At 39.9% G+C, this 12987-nt stretch overlaps 1 protein-coding gene across 1 annotated transcript in view; it reads right to left on the bottom strand.

The window, feature by feature from the left end:
- Positions 1 to 12637, bottom strand: part of PLG (plasminogen) — a 179678-nt gene extending 167041 nt beyond the window's left edge. The window contains exon 1 of the mRNA XM_077289158.1: positions 12371 to 12637. Within this exon, the coding sequence (XP_077145273.1) occupies positions 12371 to 12419 (49 nt within the window). The 5' untranslated portion in view covers positions 12420 to 12637. The remainder of the gene's footprint in view (positions 1 to 12370) is intronic.
- Positions 12638 to 12987: the final 350 nt, after the last annotated feature.

The raw sequence follows: 12987 nt of genomic DNA on the forward strand, positions 1-12987 counted from the left end.
CTGAATATAGTATATACCTGTATGTCATCTCCTCCAGTATATAGTATATGCCTGTGTGTCATCTCCTCCTATATATAGTATATACCTGTATGCCATCTCCTCCTGTATATAGTATATACCTGTGTGTCATCTCCTCCTGTATATAGTATATGCCTGTGTGTCATCTCCTCCTGTATATAGTATATGCCTGTGTGTCATCTCCTCCTGTATATAGTATATACCTGTATGTCATCTCCTCCTGTATATAGTATATGCCTGTGTGTCATCTCCTCCTGTATATAGTATATACCTGAAAGTCATCTCCTCCTGTTTATAGTAATAAATGGAAAAACACATACAACTATGGAAATGCAACATATTGGCATTAAATACCATAGGTACATATATAACCCATAGCAAATCTCAGGACATGTAATGACACACTGAAATCCAACTGGAAAAACACCACAAACACTATTCAGTGTAATGAAGTCCAAGTAATACAAAAGTATATTTCAAAGATATTTATTAGTAATTAACAAAAGATCAAATGACAGAAGCATGGCTAAAAAGTGACAGATCTTACCACTACAAAACAATGGCGAAAGAGCATGTGGACACCCTGGGAGACATCACTAAATTACAGACATCAGTAAACAAAGGCCATAAATAAACAAAGCCATAATGCACAGTGGCAGTATCTCCAATCACATACCTGATGGCGCAGGGATACACACACTCTCCCGCCCTCCCCTGCGCCATCAGGTCCGCCGTTGTTTTGTAGTGGTAAGATCTGTCACTTTTTAGCCATGCTTCTGCCATTTGATCTTTTGTTAATTACTAATAAATATCTTTGAAATATACTTTTGTATTACTTGGACTTCATTACACTGAATAGTGTTTGTGGTGTTTTTCCTCCTGTTTATAGTATATACCTGTGTGTCATCTCCTGTATATAGTATATATGTGTGTGTCATCTCCTCCTGTATATAGTATATTCCTGTGTGTCATCTCCCCTGTATATAGTATATACATGTATGTCATCTCCCCTGTATATAGTATATACCTGTGTGTCATCTCCCCTGTATATAGTATGTACCTGTATGTCATCTCCTCCTGTATTAGACCTTGTTCACACGTTATTTGGTCAGTATTTTTACCTCAGTATTTGAAAACTAAATTCTCAGCCTGATAAATCCCCAGCCAACAGGAAGTCCTCCCCCTGGCAGTATATATTAGCTCACACATGCACATAATAGACAGGTCATGTGACTGACAGCTGGTGTATTTCCTATATGGTACATTTGTTGCTCTTGTAGTTTGTCTGCTTATTAATCAGATTTTTATTTTTGAAGGATAATACCAGACTTGTGTGTGTTTTAGGGCGAGTTTCATGTGTCAAGTTGTGTGTGTTGAGTTGCGTGTGGCGACATGCATGTAGCGACTTTTGTGAGATGAGTTTTGTGTGGTGACATGCGTGTAGCACCTTTTTGTGTGTTGAGTTGCATGTGACAGGTTAGTGTAGCAAGTTGTGTGCAGCAAGTTTTGCGAATGGCGAATTTTGCGCGTGGCGAGTTTTATGTGTGGTGCGTTTTGAGTGTGTGCAACTTTTGTGTGAGGCAACTTTTGCATGTGTAGCAACTTTTGTGCATGTGGCAATTTTTCCGCGTGTGCAAGTTTTGCATGTGGCGAGTTTTCCATGAGGTGAGTTTTGCGTGAGCCTAGTTTTGTATGTGGCAAGTTTTGCATGTGGTGAATTTCGCGCATGACGAGTTTTGAGCTGTGACTTTTGTGTTTCGACTTTTATGTGGCGAGGTTGGTGTATGTGTGGTGAAATGTGTGCTGAGGGTGGTATATGTGTTCAAGCTGGTGGTAGTGTGTGGCGCATTTTGTGTTCATATCCCTGTGTGTGGTGAGTATCCTATGTCGGAGCCCCACCTTAGCAACTGTATGGTATAAACTCTTTGGCGCCATCGCTCTCATTCTTTATGTCCCCCTTGTTCACATCTGGCAGCTGTCAGTTTGCCTCCAACACTTTTCCTTTCACTTTTTCCCCATTATGTAGATAGAGGCAAAATTGTTTGGTGAATTGGAAAGCGCGGGGTTAAAATTTCACCTCACAACATAGCCTATGACGCTCTCGGGGTCCAGATGTGCGACTGTGCAAAATTTTGTGGCTGTAGCTGCGACGGTGCAGATGCCAATCCCGGACATACACACACACATACATACACCCACACATTCAGCTTATATATATATATATATATATATATATATATATATATATATATATATACATTACAGACCAAAAGTTTGAACACACCTTCTCATCTAAAGATTTTTCTGTATTTTCATGACTGTGAAAATTGTACATTCACACTGAAAGCATCAAAACTATGAATTAACACATGTGGAATTATATACTTAACAAAAAAGTGTGAAACAACTGAAAATATGTCTTATATTCTAGGTTCTTCAAAATAGCCACTTTTTGCTTTGATGAATGCTTTGCTCACTCTTGACATTCTCTTGATGAGCTTCAAGAGGTATTCACTGGGAATGGTCTTCCAACAATCTTGAAGGAGTTCCCAGAAATGCTTAGCACTTGTTGGCCCTTTTGCCTTCACTCTGCGGTCCAGCTCACTCCAAACCATCTCGATTGGGTTCAAGTCTTGTGACTGTGGAGGCCAGGTCATCTGGCGTAGCACCCCATCACTCTCCTTCTTGGTCAAATAGCCCTTACACAGCCTGGAGGTGTGTTTGGGGTCATTGTCCTGTTGAAAAATAAATGATGGTCCAACTAAGCTCAAACCGGATGGAATAGCATGCCGCTGCAAGATGCTGTGGTAGCCATGCTGGTTCAGTATGCCTTCAATTTTGAATAAATCCCCAACAGTGTCACCAGCAAAGCACCCCCACACCATCACACCTCTTCCTCCATGCTTCACGGTGGGAACCAGGCATGTAGAGTCCATCCGTTCACCTTTTCTGCATCGCACAAAGACATTGTGGTTGGAACCAAAGATCTCAAATTTGGACTCATCAGGCCAAAGCACAGATTTTCACTGGTCTAATGTCCATTCCTTGCGTTCTTTAGCCCAAACAAGTCTCTTCTGCTTGTTACCTGTCCTTAGCAGTGGTTTCCTAGCAGCTATTTTACCTTGAAGGCTTGCTGCACAAAGTCTCCTCTTAACAGTTGTTGTAGAGATGTGTCTGCTGCTAGAACGCTGTGTGGCATTGACCTGGTCTCTAATCTGAGCTGCTGTTAACCTGTGATTTCTGAGGCTGGTGACTCGGATAAACTTATCCTCAGAAGCAGAGGTGACTCTTGGTCTTCCTTTCCTGGGGCGGTCCTCATGTGAGCCAGTTTCTTTGTAGCGCTTGATGGTTTTTGCCACTGCACTTGGGGACACTTTCAAAGTTTGCCCAATTTTTCGGACTGGCTGACCTTCATTTCTTAAAGTAATGATGGCCACTCATTTTCTTTACTTAGTTGCTTTTTTCTTGCCATAATACAAATTCTAACAGTCTATTCAGTAGGACTATCAGCTGTGTATCCACCGCACTTCTGCACAACACAACTGATGGTCCCAATCCCATTTATAAGGCAAGAAATCCCACTTATTAAACCTGACAGGCCACACCTGTGAAGAGAAAACCATTCCCGGTGACTACCTCTTGAAGCTCATCAAGAGAATGCCAAGAGTGTGCAAAGCAGTCATCAAGGCAAAAGGTGGCTACTTTGAAGAACCTAGAATATAAGACATAATTTCAGTTGTTTCACACTTTTTTGTTAAGTATATAATTCCACATGTGTTAATTCACAGTTTTGATGCCTTCAGTGTGAACGTACACTTTTCATAGTCATGAAAATACAGAAAAATCTTTAAATGAGAAGGGGTGTCCAAACTTTTGGTCTGTACTATATATATATATATATATATATATATATATATATATATATATATATATATATATATATATATATATACACATACACTGTGTTCAAAATTATTATGCAAATAAAGTCGTGGATGGTATTGTGTCTCAGGGCTCAATGGATCACTGAGATCAATCTTAAGCACATGTGATAATTAGTTTTTCAGGTGATTCTAATTGAAGGAAATCTACTTAAAAATGATGTTCCACATTATTAAGCAGGCCACAGGTTTCAAGCAATATGGGAAATAAAAAGGATCTCTCTGCTGCTGAAAAGCGTTAAATAGTGCAATCCCTTGGACAAGGTATAAAAACAGATATTTCACAAAAACGTAAGAGTGGTCATCATACTGTGAAGAGATTTGTGACTGAAACAGAGCACAGACAGACTTCATGCAGATAGGGGCATAATGAGGAAGGTTTCTGCCAGACAAATTCATTGGATTAAGAGAGCAGCTGCCAAAATACTATTACAAAGCAGCAAACTGTTATTTGAAGCTGCTGGTGTTCTGGAGTCCCTCGATCCTCAAGGTGTAGGATCCTTCAAAGACTTGCTGTGGTGCATATACCTACTATTCGGCCACCCCTAAACAGTGTTCACAAGCAGAAATGGTTGCAGTGCGCCCAGACATACATGAAGACTAATTTTCAAACAGTCTTGTTTACTGATGAGTGTCAAGCAACCATGTATGGTCCAGATGGATGGAGTAGTGGATGGTTGGTGGATGGCCACCATGTCTCAACAAGGCTGCGACGTCAGCAAGAAGGTGGAGGAGTCATGTTTTGGTCCGGAATCATAAGGAAACAGCTGTTCGGGCCCTTTAAGGTTCCTGAAGGTGTGAAAATGACCTCTCCAAAGTATATAGAGTTTCTGACTGACAACTTTCTTCCATGGTATAAAAAGCAGAAATGTGCCTTCAGGAGCAAAATCATCTTCATGCATGACAATGCACCAGCTCATGGTGCAAAGAATACCTCTGAGTCATTGGCTGCTATGGGCATAAAAGGAGATAAACTCATAGTGTGTCCACCATCTTCCCCTGACCTCAACCCTATAGAGAACCTTTGGAGTATCATCAAGCAAAAGATCTATAAGGGTGGGAGGCAGTTCACATCAAAACAGCAGCTCTGGGAGGCTATTCTGACTTCATGTAAAGAAATACAAGCAGAAACTCTCCAAAAACTCAGAAGTTCAATGGATGCAAGAATTGTGAAGGTGATATCAAAGAAGGGGTCCTATGTTAACATGTAACTTGGCCTGTTAGGATGTTTTGGAGTTAAACAGCTTTTTTGATCAGTGAATGTGACCTCCTAATGCTGCAAATTCCACAAATGAGCATTTTCATTTCTTTAAAACATATCAAATGTTTAGAAATTCTCCTGTGCCTAATAATTTGGAACAGTGCATTTTCAGTTTTTGTTCATTTTGGAGATTATACTGTTATCATTGGTAGGTTTCTTCAATAAAATTCGATGTACACTCACCGGCCACTTTATTAGGTACACCATGCTAGTAACGGGTTGGACCCCCTTTTGCCTTCAGAACTGCCTCAATTCTTCGTGGCATAGATTCAACAAGGTGCTGGAAGCATTCCTCAGAGATTTTGGTCCATATTGACATGATGGCATCACACAGTTGCCGCAGATTTGTCGGCTGCACATCCCAAAGATGCTCCATACAAGGCAGGATGGATCCATGCTTTCATGTTGTTTACGCCAAATTCTGACCCTACCATCCGAATGTCGCAGCAGAAATCGAGACTCATCAGACCAAGCAACGTTTTTCCAATCTTCTACTGTCCAATTTCGATGAGCTTGTGCAAATTGTAGCCTCAGTTTCCTGTTCTTAGCTGAAAGGAGTGGTACCCGGTGTGGTCTTCTGCTGCTGTAGCCCATCTGCCTCAAAGTTCGACGCACTGTGCGTTCAGAGATGCTCTTAGGCCTACCTTGGTTGTAACGGGTGGCGATTTGAGTCACTGTTGCCTTTCTATCAGCTCGAACCAGTCTGCCCATTCTCCTCTGACCTCTGGCATCAACAAGGCATTTCCGCCCACAGAACTGCCGCTCACTGGATTTTTTTTCTTTTTCGGACCATTCTCTGTAAACCCTAGAGATGGTTGTGCGTGAAAATCCCAGTAGATCAGCAGTTTCTGAAATACTCAGACCAGCCCTTCTGGCACCAACAACCATGCCACGTTCAAAGGCACTCAAATCACCTTTCTTCCCCATACTGATGCTCGGTTTGAACTGCAGGAGATTGTCTTGACCATGTCTACATGCCTAAATGCACTGAGTTGCCGCCATGTGATTGGCTGATTAGAAATTAAGTGTTAACAAGAAGTTGGACAGGTGTACCTAATAAAGTGGCCAGTGAGTGTATACTCTAACGGGTGATAACTTTTATTAGACTGACTGTCATTTGCACCGACCATTTAGGAAAATCTGAGAAAAATGTAATTTGCATAATAATTTGGAATATGGTGTACATATACACATATATAGATATATATGTATTTCACACAAAAATAAGCAAGAAGTAGCAACAGACAAGCAGGAAAGCAGTGAAGGAGGCTCAATCCAGGCCATCTCTAGTGATATACTGGAGAGCCATCAGTAGAGCAGCAGATCACAAACAACCTAATTGTTACATGATTATAATAAAATAATTGTATTAAAGAATTAAATATTTTACTTCCTAAACCTGTGTAAATATTAGTATATTGTAGTGTCAATGTGTTAATATACTCATCTATCACCATCTTCTCTAGTATCCAGCACTATTCCGATCCACTTCTGAGTGACGTCTGCTCTCTAGAATCTCTAGGTCACATTTTCCTCTGTGTGACCGAAAAGTGGTTTTAAAATGTAAACTTGTGGAGCATAAGAATGAAGTTTAGATTATAAAAGAGACTTTTGGCTCACACAAAGTGCAGTGTGATCAAGAGAGTCTGAATTGCCGTCATGTGACTCAGTAGAAGAAAGTTAATTGTAATCAACATTTTAATCAATAGATCTTTGAAAAATAATTAGTTCCACAGTTGGATGTGTTTAAATAAAATGTTCCCGTGCTGAGATAATCTTATAAATGTGCCCTGCTGTGTACTGTGTAATGGCCGTGTCTGACCGTGCAGGAACATGGTGGATATACTATGTCTCCTGGGTTGGAAAGGAATAAAAAAGTATACAGACATTACAGCAGAGGACCTCAGTTGATTCTTTCTATGAGGTAAAACATGATTAAAAACAGGAAGTGAATTCTTTTACCTCACAAAAAGAATCAGCTGTGATCCTATACTGCCTGTCTGTATACTATCTTTTACTTCCTCTCCAGCCCAGGAGCTGTGATATGATCAGACCATGTCCCTGTACAGTCAGACACGGCCATTACACAGTACACAGCAGGGGCACATTGATAAGATTATCCCAGCACAGGAACTTTTTCTTTCAAACACATCCATAGCTTGTTGGTGGGAAAACGCATTTAAAGAAGCGCTTCCACTAATTTTTTATTAAATGTCTGCATATGTGCATGTCATATAGTATGAGTGTATTAATATAGTCACCTACTGCCGCTCTCTCCAGTGTCCAACACTGTCCGCCTAATCTTCTGAGTGACATCACGGCAATTGCAACTAGTTTTCTCACTTTATGCTCTATGTCTGATTCGGAAGTCTCTTTCACTATGTAAATCTATGGTGCCTTATACTAACGCTCCATAGACTTACATTGTAAAAGTCATTTCCGGGTCACACAGAGCGCAGCATGTGCAGCCAGTCTTCAGAGCAGTGATGTCACTGAGAAGCAGAAAAGAAAAGGTACTGGATCCTGAAGAAAGCAACAGAAGATGAATATATTAATAAACTTACAAAACATGACATGCATATATGCTCACATTTAATGAATTAATGCTGCTTTAACATGCTCACACAGTCACATTTCCATAAGTTTCAGAAATAAAACATTTAATGGGAGTGCTTCTGGCTGGTAGAAGTGATGGCGGTCTGCACTGGATGAGCTCCTGTGTTTACTGTCACTGGTGATCACTGTATTATCTGTACACTGACATTATATACAGCGTTACTGGGTAGGTAGGTCACTGGTGAGCCCTGTATTGCCTCTACATTGACACTGTATACAGTACAGAGCTCCTGTGGATAATGTCACTGGTGAGTCAGGGAGTTACCTATACACTGACACTATACACTGTACATCTATGTACAGAGCTCCTGTGTATAATGGCGCTTATGGCAATATTAGTATTGTAGTTTTTATTAATGATCAGTATTCTAGTATTCGATCACTATGTGGTGGTAATATGATGTCAGGTCATGGAGTGGTGCAATATGTGGTCTTGCGGTATTTGTCCCTTGTATGTAGTATTATTTGTTCACTATGTGGTTGTAACATATGGTCTGGTCATGGAGTGACAGTATTTGTTCCTTGTATGTGATATTATTCAGTCACTATGTGGTGGTAATATGTGATCTAGTCATGGCGTGAAAGTATTTGTCCTTTGTATGCTGTATTGTTGCTCGTTTTAAAAATTGTATGTGACACGTTCGCTTAAAGAAAAATATGCCAGAAAAGAGTAAAACAAAAGCTGATCGCTATGTATGTGATATGGTGTTCGATGGGAACTGTTAATATGAGATTGGTGAGGACATGGTACAGAAGTTTATTATTATTGTTTCATTATATCGACGGAAATCAGCACAGTGTCCTTCTAATACCAGCAGCTACTTTACTGAGTGTTCATAAACAGCTTTCTCCTCTTCTATTTAGGGTAGCGCCGGAGTGGTTTGTAATTTTTTCAACATATTTTCCACAATGACCTTCTGCTATAGCACCTTTTTAGACGACCTCTCCACCTTAGGATGAAAAGGTCCAACATTCTCTTTGCAGGGTGGGTCTAGCAGGGTGAACAATACTCTTTTTTGGCCAAGATGAATGTAACGTGAGGGTCACGGAAAAGGCAGCTGTATATGAGACTGCCATATGTGTCAAGGTCCCTACAGTGAATACTTCCTTCACCATGATGACTACACTCCATCATCTACTCCTCCTCCTCCATCTTTTCCTTCTCATTCCCCTCCTTAGCACAACTGAGTACAAAGGGACGACATTTGTACACTTTTAGGAAGACAATTTTTGTTGTTATTTAAAACCAACAAAATTTCACACAAACCAATTACTAGAGTATATATGACAATAGTCAATTTTGGAACAACTAAAATTTCTACACCTGTAGCAGTACAATTTTGGGTTTTATTTCAAACCAATGAAATTTCAAACAAACCAAGTTCTACAGTATATATGACAGTTAACCCATTTGTTCTCCATTATTTTAAATTTGTTTAACTCTACAGTTTGCAAGAAACAAAATATCTTTTACCGAAAAGATTGTTAAGTAAAAGAAAACTGTGTGACAAAATATCTTTGCTGTAAAAAGTAAATACAAAATAAAGTCGTGATGGTAACACCCAATTTTTGAGCAACCATATTTCTACACCTGTAGCAAGACAATTTTGGTTTTTATTTCAGCAGTGAAAGATGCGGCCTGAGTTTGGGCCTTGATGGTTCTGGGAAAGCGGACGGTTACAGACCACAGACTGCTGCCACCTTCGTTGGCACGCTAGCTTGATCTGGCACCAGCATTTCTCCGGTCTTCTCTCGGGAGTCTCACAAAATTCTGCTATCTTTGTCACCTTGCCGACCACTAAGCATGTTACACTGTATTGATTACTAATTCAATCCAGAAAAATTTTTGAAAGCTTTCTTGGAGTGTGATATATCGCACCAAAATGTGCCACAGATCATGCAATACTCTATGGTTGAGTAACTGAATCTAGAAAAATGTTTCAATGCTGTTTGGGAGTGTTATATGTCACCAAAATGTACCACAGAGCATGTAATAGTATATGGATGAGTAATTGAATCCAGAAATATTTTTCAACACATTTTTTAGACTGTTTTATAACACTAAAATGTACCACATAGCACGTAATAGTATATGGATGAGTCATTGAACACAGAAAAATGTTTCAATGCTTTTTGGGAATGTTTTATAACACTGAAATGTACCACAAAGCACATAATACTCTAAGGATGACATTTTTTTCACATCAAAAAAATGTGGACAACTGCCGCAGCTGTAAATTAAGCAATGGACTGCAAAGCCTTAATTCCTGCCTAGAGACTGTATTCAGCCACTCTTCCTGCTCCTGCAACTCTCTCTCCTTATCTAGGATAAATGCAGAATGTATGTGATACAAACAGTAAAGCACAAAATTAAGTCTGCTAGTATGATGGTTCAGCTTCAGAACCAAAATCAACACTACCGGACTCTGATTCGCTAAACTGTACACACACTCTCTCCGATAAGAACTGTCACAGAGCTGTGTAATGATGTCAGTGTGACAAGCCTGGTGGCACCTGTTCTTTTATAACCCCTGATTATGTCATACGGTCACAGTAATGCTACTACCAAGATGGCTACGGCATTGCAGCGACTGACAGGCAAGCCCCAATGCTTATTGGCTGTGTAACAGGTGCCAAACAAGCGGGGCAGGGTTTTGAGTTTGAAATCGAGCACTGGCAAATGCTCGTCGAGTGCCAAGCACATCCAAGCACCCAAGTGCTTGTGTGATATCTGAGTATCACTGAGCATGTTCGCTCATCCCTAGTAGTTATCTATTTATTTAATGGAATCCCTTTAATATTACATTTTCTCTGCAATGGTTAGTGCAAGTAATTAGCATATCTTCAGAGGGTGCCAGAAGCTGGACCAACTAAGGCTAGCCATAAACATTAGACAGCCAATAGCTATTTCATTAGATCCACCCACAAACAAGCTTGCTCTCAGTTGAAAAAGGCGAGGAAACTGACAGAATCATCTGATTGCCTCTTATCTTCCCTAGAACAAAATGAACCCAAGTTTCACAAAAATTTGCTCTATGGGGCTGATTAGGGAGTCACCATACACAGTAAGGCCTCTTTCACACTAGTGTCGTGCACTGCACGTCGCCATGCGTCGTTTTGCAGAAAAAACACATCCTGCAAAATTGCTTGCAGGATGCGTTTTTTCTCCATAGACTTTTATTAGCGACGCAGTGCGACGCATTGCCACACGTCGCAACCGTTGTGCGACGGTTGCGCCGTGTTGCGTCGGACCGTCGCCACCAAAAAACGTTGCATGTAACGTTTTTTGGTGCGTCGTCCGCCCCCGCCTCCCCGCACCTCACAATGGAGCAGCGGATGCATTGAAAAACAGCATTCGCTGCCCCCGTTGTGTGGCGCTTCCACATTATGCGTCGGTGCGCCGAAATGTCGCATTGCGACGTGCAGTGCACGACGCTAATGTGAAAATAGCCTTAGTTGACCAATCCCATTGGAGAAGAGCCGCTCAGTCAATGTACATCTAATATGTTTGAACAAACCCTTTTAATTAGGATGAACTCATTTTTTTAAGTGTTAGAATTTTGTGTTATTTAGGGGGTAGGGGTTAAACCTTTATCAGCTTGTTACTCTGGAGTATCTAATGTTTGTTGGTTTTTTGCTGACCACTTTCTATGGCCACATTTTACACTTGCTTTTTCTTTTCTTTTTCAATCATCAAAACACACTAAGAACAGGGTTACAGGAAAGGGAATATTATAAGAAATTAAACAATAATAACAATTTATTAACATGACTATGTCACCAACACACTTAGCTAATGCTTTCTTTCAAAAAGGGCTCGGAAAGGTAGTCTTATTTATGGCAATCAATCATTTGCACTCATATTTGAAATGCGAAAATAAACTGCAGTAAGAAAACTAATTTTAATACTGGTTCTGAATAGTCACAGCTCAGATTATAATCAGTACATATATGAAAAATGTAACAGAAACAGAACTATATTAACTACACTGAATTACTCAGTGTAAACTGAAAACAAATAATGTAATAGGCATTTTAAGAAATGTTGTTTTATGCAAAACTGGACTGGATTAAAAGTCGAAATGCCTGACATGGACTTACTGAAAATAGCTAACCCTTTGTTTTGTTACAGTGTAGCTTAGAATAAGTTCCTATATTGACAGTGATTAAGTACCTTGACACTCCAGTCAGATACAATTTACATGAACTCTTTCCAGGTGAATATAAACTATACAGGTAGCTGCTATTAGTTTGCCTCTTATCTCACTTTGTGAGCAAGCTGTAGAGCGCTCATGTAAATGCCCCCCCCCCAAAAAAAAAAAAAATATATTTTTTTTACAATGCCATATGAAATTATGCAGTGTAAAATCAATATGTAGCCATGGCATCAATTCTACCAAAAAGAGCAATGGACATATTCAAAATATTTTTCTACAGATGTTGGGTACCTTGGACTCAATAGAGGTAAGTAAATATTTACTAAGTAGCTAAATAACTAAGCAATAACAGTTGAAACTAAACTGAAATAACTTACCTGCACAAGGCAAGAAAAGAAGGAGAAACACTGATTTGCTAGTGACCATTTTAGATGAGGTTTACGAATGAGTGGAGAACTATAACTTAAATGCCCTTTGGGTGATGGACACAAAAGTTAGTTTAGCAAACACAGTTCCAAGCTCTAATCAATCATTATCCAGGTGAACTCTGGATTCCAATGCTTCAAATTGCTCAAACATAGCCTTGAAAGGAAGTGTCGTAAGCCCGTGTTTGGTTAGAAGAGTGTGCAAATCCCAGTACTAATGAGCAATATTTTCATTCTTTCCTAAATGTGTACCCTGGTGGAAGTAGATTTAGAATAAATCAACAAATAAAACTTTTTGACATTTTTTTAATGTCTTGCAAATAAAGAAGTAGCCTTCCTTTGGAAATCTGCTTTTACAATTGCCTTCTTTTGGTAATCTCCTTTTTCCATTTTCTTCCTTTGGTTATCTGTTATGACCCCAATGGCGAGGGTCTCAGAGGTACGTGGAAGTCTGCAGAATACAAAAATCCAGCTCATAGGGCAGTGGTAACTGGGTTGACCATATATCTACTCCTAACGCCAACACTAGAAGTAGCCGGGGATCATTCCTACGTTGATTCTAGATGACA

Source organism: Ranitomeya variabilis, chromosome 2 (genome assembly GCF_051348905.1).
Source record: "Ranitomeya variabilis isolate aRanVar5 chromosome 2, aRanVar5.hap1, whole genome shotgun sequence".
NCBI lineage: Eukaryota > Metazoa > Chordata > Amphibia > Anura > Dendrobatidae > Ranitomeya > Ranitomeya variabilis.